This window comes from Gasterosteus aculeatus, chromosome 13, assembly GCF_964276395.1.
Source record: "Gasterosteus aculeatus chromosome 13, fGasAcu3.hap1.1, whole genome shotgun sequence".
Taxonomy (NCBI): domain Eukaryota; kingdom Metazoa; phylum Chordata; class Actinopteri; order Perciformes; family Gasterosteidae; genus Gasterosteus; species Gasterosteus aculeatus.
This window is the reverse complement of record NC_135701.1, coordinates 16,174,946-16,193,672: the sequence shown is the minus strand read 5'-3', so window position 1 is coordinate 16,193,672 and position 18,727 is coordinate 16,174,946. Positions and strand designations below refer to the sequence as shown.

Here is an 18,727-nt window from a genome sequence, read left to right as displayed (position 1 = left end):
CAAACACCTGTATTACCCCGCTCTTTTTGGATCCAGTTCGCACAGCTGGCTTGGCAACATTATGTGAATGCAGTGAGACTGAGCCAGAGTCCCGCAGATCAGGAATGTGTGTCTCTGTGGCTGTGTGTGAATTTCTGAATCAATGCACAAAAACATGTTTGTGTCCTCCTGTGTGTGTGTGTGTGTGTGTGTGTGTGTGTGTGTGTGTGTGTGTGTGTGTGTGTGTGTGTGTGTGTGTGTGTGTGTGTGTGTGTGTGTGTGTGTGTGTGTGTGTGTGTGTGTGTGTGTGTGTATGAAAGGGGAGCACTAAAAAATGAATCACCAGCAGACGGCTTGGCTGTCCTCTCCCCTCTGTGTGTGCCTCAAAGCCTCCTGAGATCTCAAAGCTCTCAGGAAAAGAATCCTGATTGCAGAGCTCTTCAATCAACTCCCACATAATGGGGACAGCCGCTCGGCCAAATGGTAAAGGTGCCTGTTCCACGATGTCTCGGATTTACCACCCATAATCGAAAGGTCATAGGTTCAATATCCAGTGTCAAAGAGACTTTCCTGAATGAATGAGGAGGATAAAACATGATTTTAAAGAGGTTTTTTTTGTTTGTTAGTAAAAAAAGAAAAGCTTGGAGTTAAATTGACTCTATTGCTAATTGAGTGAAACCAAGGTGAGGCACTCCCAATGGAAACCATACAACAGACGTACAAATAAAACTCAACCGTTTTCAAAGTGCGAAAATGTGAACATGTGACAAGAGACATTGTTCCACATAAGCCAAGCAGATGCTTTTTATGGACATGGAGGTCCCAGTGCAACTTTTCGTGTGGTTTTCATTCATTAATAAACAGTAGTGTCATGATAACAACAACAGAACAACATCTGCCTTTGTCAAAGGTTCCATGAAAAGTTTCTGCCATGTTCCTCTGGGGAACGTAAAGAGGCCTCCATCAGCCTTGCTCAAAATTCTACGTAAACAATTCAACAGTAACGTATACTTAAAGAGACAATAATATGTTACTCCGAGGAATACAGTCAACAGTTTTCAACATAATTAGTTTCTGTTAAAAAAAATACTTCTAATAAAAACATTTTGCAAGAATAACTCTGATTCAAAAAAAAGATGTATTGGTTTGAAAATCTAACTTTTCAATGCTGTAAGACTTCCACTGTATTGGGTTGACCCAACGGTACATAGAAATTACATTTTGAGTCATTTGAACGAACAGACCCTTAGATGTGTGCATGTACAATGTGATGAAATGCCCAGACAAACACAATCATCTGTGCCCCAGTATTTTATGGCTAATCTGTACCAGATCTCAACAATGATCCCTTAAATGCCTGAGGATCAACGCGATGGGCTCTTTAAGATTGCAGCGATGACACAAAAACACACCTGACGGAGGGAACGCCAGTAAAACTCCCAGAGGCTTCCTGCTGCGGCTTCAGCACAATAACACAGAGGAGGGAAAAACAAGATCTTCAGCAAACAAGATTACAGCTGCACAACTTTAACAGGCGTGCAATTAAGTGTATCTTCCAGACAACAAAGGCGAACAGTTATCTTGTTTTTTATGAGAACTGAAAAAAGAAAAGAAAAGAAAAACATCACGCATGATGATTTGCTGAAGATCTGGTAATCGATGCGGAGAGCTGGTGGACCATTAAAGATACAATAACACTTGGCACACACGCAGCTCTGCACTGGCTATTATTTATGCTCTGATTTCCATTTTGGCAGAGCTGCTGTTGGTAAAAGTAACCGTAAGAGTGTGTGAGAGCAGACATCATGAAGAGGGAAAGCATTAAGGATTCAATTATTTCACTGCTGCACACCGTCTGCTCATGTGTTCACTCAAGTCTGCTTTGTCTGCTTGCTGTGTCAGTGTCTGTGTGTGTGTGTGTGTGTGTGTGTGTGTGTGTGTGTGTGTGTGTGTGTGTGTGTGTGTGTGTGTGTGTGTGTGTGTGTGTGTGTGCGTGCGTGCGTGCATTTAAACTCATTTTAGTAACTGGTGGATGCACAGTGTTCCCACCCATCTCCCCTGCGTCCTGAAATACACCAGCCAGGATTGGTACTGACACAAAGCCATAAATACACACAGGCCTTATGAAAAATAACTGTACTTATCCCTTAATAATCCTCCTGCTGACCAAAACAAACTGTTCACCAAAGACAGCTGACTGGTTATTACTGAAATGACTGAAACTAGACCAGGGACTATAAATCAGTGGGTTTTCTGGTGGATTACATTTAAGTCATGGATGAACTTTAGGCCGATATTAAAAATATAGATTCATCAAAAAAGTGTTGGCAGTCAATTATCAATATGTGCATGCAATTATCAACTGCATAAATATACAACAGACGGGGAAAAGACGAACCTCAGGCAGTTCAACTAAAAAAGAAGAATACAACATGACAGCAGAGACATGAAGGTCCTTTTAGAGTTCACGGTGGACGAAGCACACAACGTGGACATTAACAATATGAACTCCACACTGGCCGCAGCCTCTATGCGCAGCTGGGTTGCTAGGTAACGCGGTGGTTGTTAGTGGTTCTCATCCGGGGAATTCAACGGCGTGTTGTCGGTCTCCCCCGTCTAAAGTCCTCCACAAATCTTCTGCGGTTTCAACTCAACACCACCGTTGTTCCGGTCGACTGGGCCTCTGTGTCCCGGTGCGACTGGGCCTCTGTGTCCCAGTGCGACCGCTCCGAACAGCGCAGGAGTCCGCACACACCTCGCTGACATCGCACGTTAGCATTTAGCATGCTAGGCGAACTCCTGCGCGCCTTGTGGGCGTGTCGCTCGAGCGTCATAGCCGAGTGACGACGACACGAAGGCCACGCGCGATAGTGCGAGTTACAAATACATCCTCACTGTGGTAAACGAGTGGTTGAAAAGGCGAGAAATGCAACACAATAATGCTATATTATTGCACGTGTGCCACGCCACCTACAGGTAGGGATTTAGCGGCATTGCTCAAGGGAACTTCAGCACATAATGAAGCTTTAGCGAGGAGGACGCGGTCGCCCCCGTCGGTTGGAAGTGGAAGTGATGCAGAAGCGGAGGGCTGGACCGGATCCAGGTGCGCACAAAAAGCCTGGCAGGATCGTTACGAAGAAGCTCTCCGCTGGAGAGCGCACAAACACACACACACACACACACACACGGAGACACACACCCACAGACAGACACACGCAGACAGACACACGCTCAGTCAAAGCAGAGCAGAGGAGCTCTCGTGCTGATCGGTGCCAGACGGACGGTCGACTTTTAGTGCGTTTTATTCGTTTTACTACGGTTTAGTTCAGTTTATGGAGAAGTAACACTTCACTTTGACTAACTTTGGTGTCAAGTTTGATCTTTTCTTGGTTGAGCCTTTTTCAAGCCTGTTTGTTTGGAATATATTTGGGGATCAAAAGGTGGATACTGCACGACGCGCCGGTACAGTATTTATTCTCAGGGGGAAATAAAAGCTGAATTCACTCTGTGAAGTCTTGTCCACTGTGTGTGGCCAACGATTCAATTCATATTCCCTAAAAGAAAAAAAATCCCATCTTCTCTGTTGCAGAAGTCCTGGATTGTTTACACCGATTCTGACACCGAAACTTCGTCCGCGGGTGTTGTTTCTATTTTTTTTTCTTTTTAACCTGCGTGGCCCCAGCAATGGTGGGGCACCTACATTTACAAGCGATGGATGATAGCCTGAAAGGAAAGAACCGGGAAGGACTGCTCGACAGTCCGGATTCGGGGCTGCCCCCCAGTCCCAGTCCCCCCTTCTGCTCCATCTCTCCGGGTCTCACCGAGTCGCGCGCCGCCAGCTGCACGACGCCCGTCGAAAGTCCGCACGGGTTCTATAAGAAGGAGAGCCGAGAAGGCAAACTGGTAAGAGACGCGGCGCCGCGTTCGCTCTGTGATTTCAAACAATTCTTGTGACGAGAAAGCAGAAGGTTTTGTGTCCGCGCTTGAATTCGGCCGTTCATTTAATTGACACTTAAGCATAATCTAGTGGATAAGTAATAACGCTGCTGCAAAATAAACTCTTGAGAGCTTTTTAAATATTTGCCCAAAAACACATTTCACTTCAATCCCACTCACATAACATCTGGAAGATCTCTCTCTCTCTCTCTCTCTCTCTCTCTCTCTCTCTCTCTCTCTCTCTCTCTCTCTCTCTCTCTCTCTCTCCCTCTCTCTCTCTCTCTCTCTCTCTCTCTCTCTCTCTTAGAAATTCCCCAGTTGCAAACTAGTCGCGCTCGTGCCGTCTCTGTATATCTGGACCCTCAACAACAGAAATGTTTCCCTTTACAATCCGCTGCGTCAGCTGCTTTTCTGACAACATGGTGTCATAGGGGTCAGTGGGTTGATAAGGCCTAAGGGCCACGGACTCCTAGGGGTCCTCTCCAGGGGCTCCGATGTAAGACGACACGGAGCTTAAAGTGATTCACGCAATAGTTGTGTTATCGGAGACAAGGTGTACTCTTTGGGCAGGGCGACCGGTACCACAACCTCCAACCCCTTCAAATGTACAGTATCTGTTCTTGAATGGCGAGCTGTTTCACGAAGGAGGATATTTCATTCTCAGATTTCATTTGAAAAAAGTTTGCAGTCCTGTTACGGAAGTTTGAAAGTTGTGTGTCCAGCGTGTGTTATTATTTATTTATTATATTGTTATTATTCATACTGTTGTCCCGAAAGCCACAAAGTGTCTCGCTCAATCTGTGAACATCGACATCGACATAAATTAAAAGCTAGTTTAAGCTCGTTACGTTAAAGTGTTTGAAAAGGGAGAAAATACTGTTAATAGATCAATTGGGGTAAAACATGGATGAAAAAGGTGCTGCTGCATTAATACCTCTTCATCCTGTCTCTGGATGCGCCGACAGCTCAGTAGAACCGACGTCGGAACAGCTTCAGAAATTGTCAATGAAAAGTGTCCCTTATAAATTATAATTAGATAAGTGTCTCAGCTCGTTTCACACCACCGTGAACACGAGCAAGTGCCACATGAAATAAAACATCATTTAGAAAAACATTTAGCAAAGTAGTCAAACGTTTCTAAAGTGATTCCAATTTAGTTTTATTATACAGGTTGTAAACTTTCTTCAGCTTCTTGAATTGTTTCCTGAGGAAAATCCTTATAGCTCATGGGATTCGGCTTCTATTGCTTGTTCATGATCATTCAACCCTAAAAGTGAAATTGAACGATATTTTCTACAACTGTGTATTTTAAACAAACGACTGACACAGTCAGTGAACCCCAGGCAATATAGCCAGATGAGGATAGATGATACTTATAATATATACTATAATATATATTTATAAGGGCAAATGCATTTCATATCTTTCATTTGTGTCACATGCAATGAGGCTGATTTGATTAAGAATCATTTCCAGCTCACTCCCAGCTTCAAAGCGTGTCTGTGCAGGTCGGGCGGCTTTTAAAGCGTTTTTGGGAGGCCTCAGAAATGCAGTGCTGCATCCTGGGAGTTTCGTGACATTGTTTGCCGAAACAGAGAGCGATCCTCTAATCCTCTGGAGGTTCAGATTAGTTGGTCTCTGCTTTGTGGTTTCCCTTTTAAAGATCCGTCCCGATTGCTTTGGATCCTCATCCTGTCTGACGGCCTGTTTGTTGGTACGACGACAGGAAGCATAAATGTGCTGGATTCTTTCTTCCTCCTTTAAAATCTATTTCTGAGTTGTTTTTGTGTAAGAACAATCCACAGGTTCTATTTTGGGGGGGCGGAGGCTTGTTAGAGGGACTGCGGGCCATTGCATAAGTGTTTGATGACCTCTCACTTCTAAATTAAACGTAGAGTAACCCTGAGACAGTCTGTTTTCTGTCTGAGCCAAATTTCTGCAGTTAGTTAATGTTACGGCTGCACGTTATTACAAACATGTACGGTTCAAATAATAAAAAGGATTGGTTGCATTAACAATATCAATGCGATCATCTTATCTTGGGTGTCCTGTTCAAGGAAACACGGTCAAGTGGCCGATTAGACCACCAAAGAGATCCCATGACCCTTTTTCTGATTCTGCCTTACTGTCTGATATTGATGCTCTTGCATTTACATCTTTGCAAAACCCCGGGAGGCAAAGTCGGTTCACTGGAAAAGTGTGTTTGAGTTGGCGTTTTCTCTGCGCAGCTCTGCATTGTGCATTGTACATTGTGTGGGCTGCTCAGCTGCAGACTATTTCTTCTGGACAGAAATGGACTTCCAGGGGGGGGGGTTGTGCTTTGTGAGCACTCTGGGGGATCCGCTGCATGGGGGGCGACTCACTCTCCGTTCACCAGTGTTGGCTTTGCAGAAATTGCCAGAACACCCCGACGGAGAAATACCCGAGATGCTCTCCATGATCACACACTAGTTCAGTCCGGCTTTGAAAAACCAGCAGCTGCGCAAGTTCAGCCCCACCGTTCAGATGGTGTGTGTGTGTGTGTGTGTGTGTGTGTGTGTGTGTGTGGGGTGAGGACCGTAGGATGTAGGTAAGACGAGCTTCACGCAGCAATCTGCTGTGTCCTTGGCCTGTTCTTGCTTGTCCTCCCCATGGTGGCATGTGCGCTTAACCGCGGCCCAACCGCAGCATGTGACAGCCTTCCCTTGTGTAACGTGAGAGCGGTGCTTGAGGTGGAGGTGCCATGTGTGACTCAGATTGGTCGGAGGCGCACGTAAAGAAAACAGTCGATTGCGACATTTTCCACCGCGCGTGTCAGTAATCTGTGTCTCTGCTTGGCTCAGGTCTGTCTGTCCCCGTTATGGCTGCTGGAGGGGACAGTCGGAGGTCAAGGGTCAGTGCAAAAACAGATCTGGTTCTTACAGTTAGTTAAGGACACTACGTCTGTATCCCAGCTGGTTGAGTACTGGTTTGTTGGAGCTTACTAGGGTGGTATTGCTCATTAGATGTTTCATGTTTCGACTAGCTAAAATGAGACAGTTGTTTGGTGTTATTCTATAGTGATCGGAAAATTCAAACAAGGTTTGTCGGGTACTTTGATTTTTGAGTTTTTGACAATTTTTTGGACGAACCAAATAATTGGATGATTGAGAAAATAATTGGCAGCCCAAGAGCCCAATATTTTTAATATTATCAGAAATCATCAGACTGTGCCTCCATGAGTTTGTGATGTTGATCTTTGTGAAGCTCTAATGGGTGAAGCAGGTGGAGTAGTGACAATGGCAGAGATGAGATGAATCTCAGAAAAATGCCCACACACATTCAATCTTTGATCATTTCCATCTACAAAAAAGGATTTGCACAATGATCAATGATATATGACAAAGGCACAACATATTTAGAGAGTGTGTTTTGGATAACTTCCCTGTGTTGGCTGGCGGACCAATACGTTACTCTTTAAACTGCACCTCATTTCATGTCATTATTTTACCGTATCATCTCCAACTGAGTCATGTCATTACAATGATAGCTACTATCCGCCTCCAAACATTAGGCTCCAAATTTGCCAGCCTGTTTTCAGTCTACTCGCACAACACAGCTGTGTCATCTTGGTCACACATTTCTCTGGCCAGCTAGAAAGAGATTTTCATTTTCATTCGGTTGGAGCCACACAGTGTAATTATCTAAATTAAAATGGAAGTGCTGTTCCTGGGGCTGTTCTATTTGTCTAATTGTTTCTGTAATAGTCGTGCCACAAGTTCTCATGAGGGCAGATGAAGGAGTGTGTTTTTCTGGAGTGTTTTTAATTTGGGTTCCTGGCTCCCCAACCATGCTGCTTTTTTAAAAAATTTTTACTGGAATTCCTTGAACGAACACGTTGGTGGGCTGGTTACGAACAGTTCAGCGGTTCATGGATGCCTTTGTGAGACTTTGACTGTTGTGTTTCCTCTTGCACAGCTTCCCTACCTGCTGCTAAACTCCACAAACACAGACGCAAAGACTCGCATGTACCCTGTGTTCTTCGGAGAAAGCATCGAGGTCAACCCCAAACCCGAGCAGGAAATCAAGTAAGGGAACTTTGACACATAAAGAATGTTTTCTGCAATATGGAGCCTTCTTCACTTATTGTGATCAATACATGCCAACAGTGCCACCTAGCGATCGCTCTTAAACTGTATAAGTTTCTGATCTCGTCACCGTCTCGTTTCCAGGTGCAGCTCTGAGGTCAGGTACGACTCGGACAAGCATTACCAGGACCGGGTGTACTGCGCCCCCGTTCCCACGGCAACCTCCTTCAGCGAGACCGTTGTGGCGGTGCGCAACTGCACTTGGAGGAGCTACAAGTCCCAGGTGTACCTGGAGCCACGGCAGAAACCCATCAGCTACCAGAGCACCACCATCATCTACCCAAAGCACGCAAAGAACACGTACCGCACGACGCTCAACTACAACGCCACGGGCTCCCGCCGCTGGTTCGTCTCCACGGTGCAGCTGGAGTCGAGTGAGGACACTAGTCCCTGCATCATCTACACAGAAGACCTGTAGAGTCCAGACCGCAACTGGGAGAAGAGGGCTACCTGGTGATCATCTTATGTGTTTTGGAGGACGAGGAACTTGGGAGCGGAAATACTTCTTTTTTTTAAAAACCTACTTTGTACCCACCATGGAGGAAGGCTTTAGTGACATATCTCCTCAGTGCATTTAGACTTTCTACTGACGTAGTCCTTAAAACAAGGGAGTCTGTCCTCTGGCAGTTTTAATACTGCACTTCAATGGATCATGTCTTATTTAATGCAAGAGATGACAAGTTGGTGGCCTTTGCTCTCCTTCGGGTTAGACCACAGTGAAGGTAACAGGCGTCTGTGTATTGAGCCTGCGCAAAGCCGGTCACACCAATGCAAAGCATTCTAATATGGCTTCATTGCACTCGTTTTCTATAAATTACTGTCCTCCCAGTGGACTTGACATTGCCGAGGACCGAGGGGGAATTGGACCAAAGATAGTTCATCTCTTTGTAATAAGAAGAAACTTTTGCTTTAGTTGTACAGTTTCATTTAACACACATTCGAACTGCAGCTTGTGTAGTTCGATCAGACGTTTGATTAAACTGCGCGTTGCAAGATGTCATGTTTATTCACCAGAGCTGTATTTGTGAAAAAATTTGGAAAAGGAAGATTTTAGTACCTTTGAACACTTGGTTTTCAAATCTACAATTCTTTGCAACATTAAATATTCAGCTGTGTTGGAATTATGTGGTCAGGATTCAAAGTCCTTTTGAACGTCTGTTAAAACTTTGAAAAATTTGAATACGTTTGTTAAGGTAATGTCAGAGTCAAGGTTGTTTTACTAGAACAGGTTATTATTAGCTTGTTTGGCTGCAGATCAACAAAATAACATCCTTTCTTAGTCTGCTTCATGAGCACGTCATCTATAGTAAAATATGATTGAGAAAAACGCGTGTGTTTTCATGGCAGTTAAGAATCGTGGCAATCATTGTATTGTTTACCTTTCTGAACCGGCTTTGGCGTCAGACGGTGGAGCTTCTCGCACGAGTGACAATCACAAATTAGACAACCAGGGAAAGAGTTTGTTCATTTGAAAGACTTCTGTGTCACAACTCTTGGAGCTGAATATGGAGCGTTTAGTTCTGTGGAAAATCTGCGTTTCAACTGCCTCTAAATAAAGCAACAACTGTTCAGGATCAGGTTTAACCAGCTATTCGTAAATCCTGTCTGTGCACGAACTAGGCGTTGGTTTCAAACTAGTAATTTACTTAATCATATTGCACTATTAATATTTAAATAATGTCTGCTAGTCACATTTTTTAGGACAAATCGGCAGCTTTGTCCAATCAAAACAATCTAAACATGAAGTACATCAGCATCAAAAAATAAACAGTAAAACATTATATTAAACTAAAGTAGTAATCTTTTGTAAATGTATATCGTACATTGTTTTATTTATAAGTCAGTGTTTTTAGGTGTTAGTATTGAGGCAGTTTTGAAAGTAGCTTACATTATGCGGCCATTTTGTCTGACATTGGTAATATTGCGTTATGATATTATAACCATGTTGTTCATTTTGCGAGATTTGATTCAAAATCTTGTTTTAATTTAAAGGCGTGAGGGCAGATGTTTCAAGCGCGCTGCAGACATGCTAGCCGGCTAAAGTTAGCTTTGTCAGTTGTTTCCGTTAGCTAACCGTGTGTGCAGTAGCTACGACAGTCACACTTGGCATTTAATTCCTATATAAGAACTACTTTGTGTCATTGTGTGATACAACTTTACCGCCTTTATTTGAGCAAAGTGTAAATTTCGTCGTACAGTCGTAAACACTCAAAGTGGAGATGTAAATTTAATTTACGAATCGTTGGTGTTTCATTTTGTTTTCAGATATGAACAAATAGTCAAAGGTTTAATGATCCAAGGCAATTTCAAAGCGTTGAACCACTCTGTTATAACGAAGCAGTTAAACCACATCAGATATCCCTGTTGAGATGTAAAATAGATTTTTATGGAGAGTTCCCATTACTTTTCTTGTCTGTCTTTAGATTATTTAACAACTAAAATGAGTAAATTTCAGACTTTACTTAGATTTTTATCTCTATCAGATTAACTTGTTATTTTTATAGTTTGTAAAACCCTCCAGGCACGCGGAGGCACGAAGTGAGTTTAACGAGGGAACAGAAAGTAGCGATACAAAGACAGAAAAATAACATCCGCTCCTTCAAAGGAAACATTATAGACGAGGGAGGAAATTGTTTTGGAGATGGTTTTTATACTGCAAAGTTCCAGGAAAGATGGAGAGTTTTGTTTGTGTAGATTGTCTGTGAAATGTCAAGAGAACGAGAAGAGAAAGTTGGTGGGTGACAAATTTAATACTTGGTGGTTTTATGTGAAATACCTTTTCTTTACTGTAAAATGATTTCCTGTTGTATATGTGGCATTGAGGCACTCCATAATTCTCTTTATATTTTTGTACATCAATTATCATTTTTGTTCTGATCAAAGAAAATAATTTAAAAAGATGTATATTCTAAATAAATAAAAAAAAGCTATTCCCAAACCCTTATTCTGTTGTGTTGAGTATTTGTTGCTTGATCTACAGGACATAGTATTTTTAGTTTTGTACTTATAAGGACAAAGGACTTTAAATTGAGAGTGAAAGGCTTCAGTCTAAATCTCATGACATTGTCACCTTGTAGCGCTCAGGGAATTAAGTAAGGAGGCGGATCATAACAGACATGCAGTTTGACACAATAGATAAATTGCACAAATCACAGGAGACCAGAGGAGCCGCAGCTGAGCAGCTCATTTATAGAATAACCACCACTGAAAGCTCTGACCTTCACCAAGATTAACGCAGCTGCAGTTTTAACAAGAACCATTGCTTTGTTTTAACAGTTACCTTGCTTAAATTACGGTAAAATGATGGGGAAAGCATGTCCTGCAGCAGTCGGTGTCAAAAACAAAATAAAGTGTAACTATTAAAACGTTTGCTTATACTGCCCCTTGGTGGTACTACTGTTATAACCTTAGCTCGGTCAAACGTTTCTGTAGGCAAAAGGAATAAAATGTGAGAGAACGCAGGAATAAATAACACGACTCCGAGACCATGAATGGCAATAAGCTTTTTATTTAAACATTAAGGCAGTGTCTTTTTTGTTTTTCATTTTTACACTGCTATCCACAAAGCTTGCTGGTGGGCATGTAGAACCATGTGAATATTTATTTTTTGTTTTTTTTGTAATACCAACCTTGAAGCAAGCCACATAAATATTTACATCTCTTCAGTTTTATATACAATCCTTGCTATTATACAGTGGGTTATAATAAAAAAAATCATTATGCACAAATGGTTGAACAATGTAATGTTTATGACAAACCAACCCCCCATTGGACAGTCCAGGGAACACATCGGCAAATAACTTTGTCTTTTCACGTTTTGAATGAGTAATTACTATTTGGGAGATGATCGAAAAACACAAAGGATGAGTCTTAAAAATCATTTCAGTATACTTTTAAAAACTACATATCATCATCGGTTGAGGGAACAGCTATGGCTTAGTCTGATTACCGGCACAATTCCATCAGAGGACAAATGATATCCACGCAGAGTGATTAATGTACAAAGCCCAGCTGTGTTTTTGCTTGACGAAATTACAAACCTTGATAAGAGAAAAAAAAAGAAGTAAAAGATGGTCCGTTGGAGGCTTTACCAACAACAGGCAGAATGAATGAAGGACGGAGAGGAGGTAGTCCTATAACAGTCATGTTTGTGAGAATTCCCTGTGACAAAATGAAGTAGAGATAGAGAGGTACGTCTGTCCTGAACCACCAAACGGGCTCAATGCCGTCGCTTCAGGGTGTTAAGTCAAAGGATAGAATTCGTCCCTGGTGGCACAAGTCACAAGTTGGGAAACATTTCACATCGTTTACACAAAGGAGGACCTTTAAGATACTACAGTAAACTGTGAATGTAAATTCATGTTATATAAAACTACCAGAATGCATCTTGCATTCGTTCCATCTCGACTTCCTCTGAAAAGTACAAACACAAATGGGTGCTAATGAGAACACTCACATCTCACGGGTCTCAGAAAACATCTGACGTAAGCCGTCCTGTTATACCCCGTTGTCTTGTTTTGGAGATGAGTTTAAGAGTAAAAGCTAAGGCTGTGATGGATTTGGAAGCAAAACAACAACAACAACAAAGAAAAAAACGCAGAAAATTCTTCTTCTTTTTTTTTTTTTAACACAGGACGTTTCATTTGCTGTTATGTCTTAAGATTTCCGTGCGTGGACAGTATAAAGTCTGTCATGGGGGGCTAAAAGAAAAATTGTGCGTCACTTGGTAACTTCAGAACTGTATATGTAAAATAAATGGCACTTAACACTAGGAATATCTCATAACTGTACAAAATCTGCCTGGAGGAGGAGTTGGGTCTCAGCTCCTCTTCCAGGCAGTAAAAAGGTCAGAGGTCAGACCATCACAACAGCTCCTAGACCAGATTCTGACGGCCCGGCTGAAGCAGACACCATCCTGGGCCGAGGTTCATAGAAAGATGGCTTATTTTTGTCACCTCTTCAATGCGAACAAACCCTTAGTGATACCGAGGAGCTTGCTTTTAAGCAGCCTTAACATCGGTCTGCACCTGCTCGAAGCGGCTTAGTCGTCGTTCACTAAACTGTGATTGTCGCTTTGAGTGTGAGCGCGATAAAGAAGATCGGTAGCACGGCCGAAATAAACAGACAGGTGTTTAAGGATACCTCCACAGTGGGATTTCTATGCGGTCTTGAGTCCATTTTCCCACTTGTCCTCCCCCCCTCTGGGAAAAACACATTCTTAAAAATGCCATTGTGAACAGACTGACAACTAAGTGCTAAATATCCAAAAACCGTTTCAACAAACACAGACATGATTAATATAAAAACAGTGAGAAAGTGTCACTTGTTTCACTGCCGTCCATCCGGCAAATCATCTCTCCCCATAAGTATGCCTGAGGGGCAACAAGCCCCCCCCCCCCCCCCCCCCCCCCCCTAATATATGACGACATCAGCAATGAACAGCATGTTTACCCTGTAAACCAATGATATGACCCCCCCCACGCATTACAATCTCAGGCCCCACCCACCCCCCCGAAAAGTTATACATCATTGCAGATAATAGACAACAAATGACACCATCAAAAGTTCACCATCAAAATGTACTAACGGTCTCAGCTCACGTTCCAAACACAGGACTAACCGACTTTAAAAAGGAGCAGAAGAACGAACCGAAACCAGATAAAACAAGACGCTGATCCTCCTCCCGTCGCCTCGCACCTGTAGTGGTCGTGGTGCACCGGCCGCCTGCACCTGGCGTTCACTTTGAACAAACGCGAGAGGGCCCTCGCCACGCGGCCCGCTGTTCTCGGGTCGGATCTGCGGTTCTCACGTTTAAATGGTCACCGGAGCAGCAACAACGTCACCCGCGGAGTCAGTCAGCAACAAGAGATCGGTACGGACAAAACGGTGCAGGTCACGGCGTCTAGAATGATAAGGCCAGTGAGGACAAGTAGCAAGGTAAAAAAAAGAAGAAAAGTAAAAAAAGAAAACTAAAGAAAAGGTAAGAAGTGATTTGTCCTTTTGAGTAGTCCTGGAGTGAATGCATCACACATAAGTGCAAACACAGACACACACACACACACACACGGCGCAGCAGTGTCTGAGCTCGGGGCAGCTTGGCGTCTCAGACATGGGAGAGAGAGAAGAAGGACGCCCTCAATGCTTGACGACTGACGGAGGAAATGCAGAGTGGAATGGTGTTGGTTGCTTTGCAGATGCCTCAGCAAGTGTGTGTGTGTGTGTGTGTGTGTGTGCAGCAGCACAGAGCTGGTTGACTGTTAGCGGGTCATGTGGTACAACAGATTTTTGGGTCACTCGCTGTCAGAGAGGGTCTCGTACTGAGACATGAGAAGAGGCTTGGGCTCCTCCTCCCAGGACCGGCCCTGTGCGGGTCCCTGCCCCGGGGCCCCCAGCTGGCCAGAGGAGGGCGAGGGGGCGGACACCGTCCCGCTGGGGAAACGCATTATCAACGGATTACACGGGAAGGGGGTCGGAGTTGAACCTGCAAACAAAGCAGAGAGGAAGAATTGTTGAGTTTGACACATTCTGTCATTTTACATAAACCGCTAACAACAGATAACTATTAACTTCGGTTAGTTTCATACCAGTGGACGAAGGCCGATCCTCCCACACGCGGTTAGTAAGAGGAGTTCGTCTGTTGCAGTCTCCTTCAGAGTGGACTGAGGACACGGAGGAAGGTCTCTCCCCTCCGGACAGCCCCGGTCCCGGAGACTTTGCCTTCCGCCCGTTAGAGCGCCCGCTGCCCTTTGAGGACTTTCCCCCACCTGCAAGCAGAAGAGAATTCAAACCTTCAGCACAACAATCCCGTTCCAAAAATGTCCTGTCAAGCTGCTAATTCAACCATACCTGAGGTCACTGCAAATTAAACACACAACAAAGTCCCTCAGTAGCTTTCTTGAATCACTTCAATAAATTATTGTTTGACTATAGTCTTAAAGGAAGACTTAAATAATTACCTGGTCATTTTTAATGCGGAAAGAATAAAGATTACAGTCAATACGCCTACTTTCAACATCGGGGGACTCTTGTGTCTTGCTCTCACCTTGTGAGAAAAAGTCTTCAGCGCGTCCCTCGGCTACAGGCACACCGGCAGAGCCAGCCGATCCCGTCTGGTTAGCGGCGTTGGACGGGGGGCGCTCCTCGAGCTGATCATCGTATCTGCCCATTAAGGCCTTTCTTATAATGGCCTCCAGGCCTATGGAATTACCCGGAGTCTCCGGAGCTGGATGGCAGCGGACACTCACCGGTCCTGTGAGAGGAAGCGCTTGACGTTAAGAGGGAGAAATGCAGGTACAGAGAATGCTGTCAAAAGGGCACGAAGTGTTGTGGCGAAACTAAATAGTTTACCACTGAATGTCAGCAGTGAGGAAAGTAAACGGGGGTAAATCACATTCATTGAAAGTAGAAGAGACAAACATGCTTAGTCATTTTATTTCATGGCATCTGTGCTGCATTCATATTTCCGTCTTTAAATGTGTGCTGAGAGGCTTCCTGGAGGACGAGGTTGAGAGGTGATGCATTTCTCTGAGGGCCTCTCCCGACTAGTTCAAACACCAAATGACACAGTGCGCCGGGAGCTTTCGCCCCGCCCGTCTCATCTGGGAACGCGGGTCAAGTTGATTTCCTGAGTAAACAGCACCTTTAACACCACATCAGGGCCGTGGACAGTTTCTGTACACCTTTAAACCACGGCCTTCGTGTGAACACCAGCAGTCAGGTGGAGAAGGCCAGCGAGAAACCCATGTCCAGGATATTGGTGCACAGGATCGCCGTCTTTGCAGTAAGACATTTTCATCCGGAAAGGTGATGGGACTTAAACCTTGAAATAAAATTGGGCCAGTTCTCACGTCTAAATGTAAAGTTTCCCACCAAAAGAAAGCTGAGCCAGATTTCAAACATTCACTTATATTTGCCGTCACTCAAAACACTGCCGTCTGCAGTTCAACGTGATGTTGCCGACTTATAGCCAAGTAGATGGGGTGTTCTTATGTCAACCTCGTAAGCTCCTCCGTGTATGAGTTCACAACACTGTATGCAGCCACTATAATGTGTCACCTGCAGTTGTCGACGCCGGCATGTTGAAGATCTCTGTTCCTGGCTGACCAGCATCTGAAATTGGGAACAAGGTGTATATTTCAAAAGTCCATCCTATTTCTAAAAGGACAAAGTAAAATTCTGTGCAGAGACGTTCAGACTTACTGAAATCACCGTCATTTCCCACCACGGTCATCTTCTTGATCATCTCCTGTTTCTTTGACTTCACGATGGCCGAGGTGCTCTCGGTCAACTTGCTGAAGAAAGCTGGAGGCTGGGCGGCATTGGGAGGCGAACGGGAGCCCATTCTGCAGGTTAACAAACAGCTGATCACATACTAATACTAATACTAACATATCACACACATACTGTCATTAACAGACTCTGCATAGTTGGGATGTTTAGAAGCAAAATGTTACTTGTAAATTCTGCATTTAAGGTCTGCAGTTAAATGTTTCTGCTGACATTAGTTGCACAATGACAAACTTTTTTTTTTTATCTGTACCACATGAGCTGGTGGTGATCAGCAGGCTAAGAACCCGTCAGCCAGAACACTTCCCTTCCTCGCTGAGGAAGAGCTCAATCATACCACAACTGCTGCTTTCACCCAAAGCAGCTAACAAGCGGAACAACGGTCGGCAGGAACAACGACACCCTCAAGACGAGGTCGCAGATAAAACCGTCATCATGGGAGCTCATCACTTTGTCTGTACATTGAAAGCGTGTTATTGCTGCCATAGATGTTGAATCATTAAACCGTTCTATAATAAGTCTCTGAAGAAGGCGAGCCTTTACCCTTGTTCTCCCTGCTCGTTGGAGTAAGAGGCCCCTCCCTGGACATCAGGCTCAGAGTTGGCTCCAACTGGGGAAACTGGTTCAATGCCATCGTTTGACCCACTGAGAGGCGATGTCTTGGTCTGAGGAGGAGATCTGCGGAGGATACAAATACAGGTGTACTTACAGCCTGAACAACACTGATTAACCCTCTTATTCATTATTTAAATGATGTTTATTGTACACTTTGCCCAGCCAATACAATGAACAGACAACTTCTGTTAATGATTCCTACCGGTCTCTATTGCGTTCTCCACCGAGGCCTTCCTGATAGCGGGACTCCTGTGAGATGGCTGGGGGCTGGGAGGCACTGGGTGGACGGGTCAAGTCCAGGACGGGAGAGCCGTGGTAGCTCTGCTGCTGCTGCTGCTGCTGCTGGCTCTGCCTGGTGTAGTCCTTAGTTATCACCTCCTGTTCACATGAAGACACAACCACGTCACAAATTGTCTGGCATGCATTAAGCCTCAAACTGAAACCAATGTGCTACACAAATATTGCGATAAAAATGCGGTTTGTTGTGTCATATGATTTAATGCCGGGAGCAAACTCACGCTGATGTGCTGTGCCAGGGTGACCACCCTCTGGCTGCCTTTAACGCAGGGGGACGGGGGCTGTTGTCCTGGAGACAGTCTCTCCTCAGACGGAGGACGGTATAGACCGTGTGGCTCCATCTTCTGTTGAGCTGTTGAATGCGCACACATTTACTTGTTTTGCATCCCTGACTCACAACCAGGGAAGTCTCAGAGAGTCTCCTAATAACTGAAAGATAATATTTCTGCTCTGAACAGATAAAAAAGAGAAACAAAAAAGGAGGGCCATGCCTTAGAGACGAGAGGAATACAAATGCATTTACTGTACGCTATGAATAAAACAAATACTATCTTAACTCTAAATAGACTCATTCACCCTGAGCCACGAATATTTGAAATCTTTGTTGGACCATTGTGGCAGCCCATATATTTCATATGTGTATTCTTGCACAAGTCTTGCACTGTAGTATTTTCCCCAGCAGTCAATGATGCAATCTGACTGTATGGACTCCTAGAGAGGACGAGTCCCCCGGAGGGAATGATGCTTTGGTTTTTGTTATTAGCTTGAAGCAAGCGCCAACAATAGCCTGCATTTCCCTCGTGGCACGTACAACTAGTTTGTGAACGCGTGCCATCGTCCTGTTGACAACTGTACGTACAAGACTGGTTTTCACTTATCACTTGCCCTACAGACTTGTCATATGTACGTACACATATAAGTGACAGAGAAAAAAGCCCCAAGAAAACATAATCACATTACAAATGACGGACAAACTTCCAGAGGCACGATTAAGAAAGATGTGTTCAGCGTTTGGCACGTGTGTGGGGAAAAGAATAAAATATATCAGCATAAATTACAGCCTTAAACAGGAACATGCAGAGATTTGGGAGAGGCAGAAGCAGCAATAACCCCCCCCTCCCTCCACACACACTCATCGATGGCTAAAAGCCTCTTTCACGTCCTTCTCCTTTGCCCCCCCTCCTGTGAGACACTGGAGCTCTCTGGGACCTCATGGAGTTAAGTTTGTAGTCCAGCTGCAGGCAGCCTAATTTAATATGGGGTATAAAAGCCTCTTGGGGTGCAATGCCTTTATACCTGTCAAAATATTCTTGTCATACCTTCTTTCATGTGGTGAAATATACTTTTTTGAGCAAGTAAGTAAGCAGCCGTATTGGGAGGGAGGAGGGGTGCCGCATGTTAAATTCTGAAACATCCACAGCAAAATAAAAACAAGCAGCAACGGATGTTTTGTCTCGTCATCCCACTATCTTAAGCTTTCTAAAAAACACCTTAAAGAAAACCTTAAA

At 44.1% G+C, this 18,727-nt stretch overlaps 2 protein-coding genes across 12 annotated transcripts in view; one reads left to right on the top strand and one right to left on the bottom strand.

The window, feature by feature from the left end:
• The first annotated feature begins 3,079 nt into the window (after positions 1 to 3,079).
• rflna (refilin A) lies at positions 3,080 to 10,965 on the top strand. 2 transcript variants are annotated; one of them, XM_040196551.2, is made up of 4 exons: positions 3,080 to 3,441; positions 3,569 to 3,882; positions 7,852 to 7,961; positions 8,106 to 10,965. In XM_040196551.2, exons 2-4 carry the CDS (start codon positions 3,664 to 3,666, stop codon positions 8,437 to 8,439), a joined length of 663 nt encoding a protein of 220 aa, XP_040052485.1. In that variant the 5' UTR covers positions 3,080 to 3,441; positions 3,569 to 3,663; the 3' UTR covers positions 8,440 to 10,965. The 2 variants fall into 2 exon arrangements, with proteins under 2 accessions (XP_040052485.1, XP_040052486.1); XM_040196552.2 differs by having other exon boundaries at positions 3,159 to 3,882.
• A 655-nt stretch (positions 10,966 to 11,620) lies between these two features.
• ncor2 (nuclear receptor corepressor 2) overlaps positions 11,621 to 18,727 on the bottom strand; it is a 65,789-nt gene continuing 58,682 nt past the window's right edge. For all 10 annotated transcript variants that reach the window (XM_078086958.1, XM_078086960.1, XM_078086957.1 and 7 more), the window contains 8 exons: positions 17,441 to 17,571; positions 17,125 to 17,300; positions 16,851 to 16,985; positions 16,221 to 16,363; positions 16,077 to 16,130; positions 15,064 to 15,270; positions 14,606 to 14,785; positions 11,621 to 14,502 (listed from right to left, as the gene is read on the bottom strand). In XM_078086958.1, the coding sequence (XP_077943084.1) occupies positions 14,312 to 14,502; positions 14,606 to 14,785; positions 15,064 to 15,270; positions 16,077 to 16,130; positions 16,221 to 16,363; positions 16,851 to 16,985; positions 17,125 to 17,300; positions 17,441 to 17,571 (1,217 nt within the window). In that variant the 3' untranslated portion in view covers positions 11,621 to 14,311. The remainder of the gene's footprint in view (positions 14,503 to 14,605; positions 14,786 to 15,063; positions 15,271 to 16,076; positions 16,131 to 16,220; positions 16,364 to 16,850; positions 16,986 to 17,124; positions 17,301 to 17,440; positions 17,572 to 18,727) is intronic.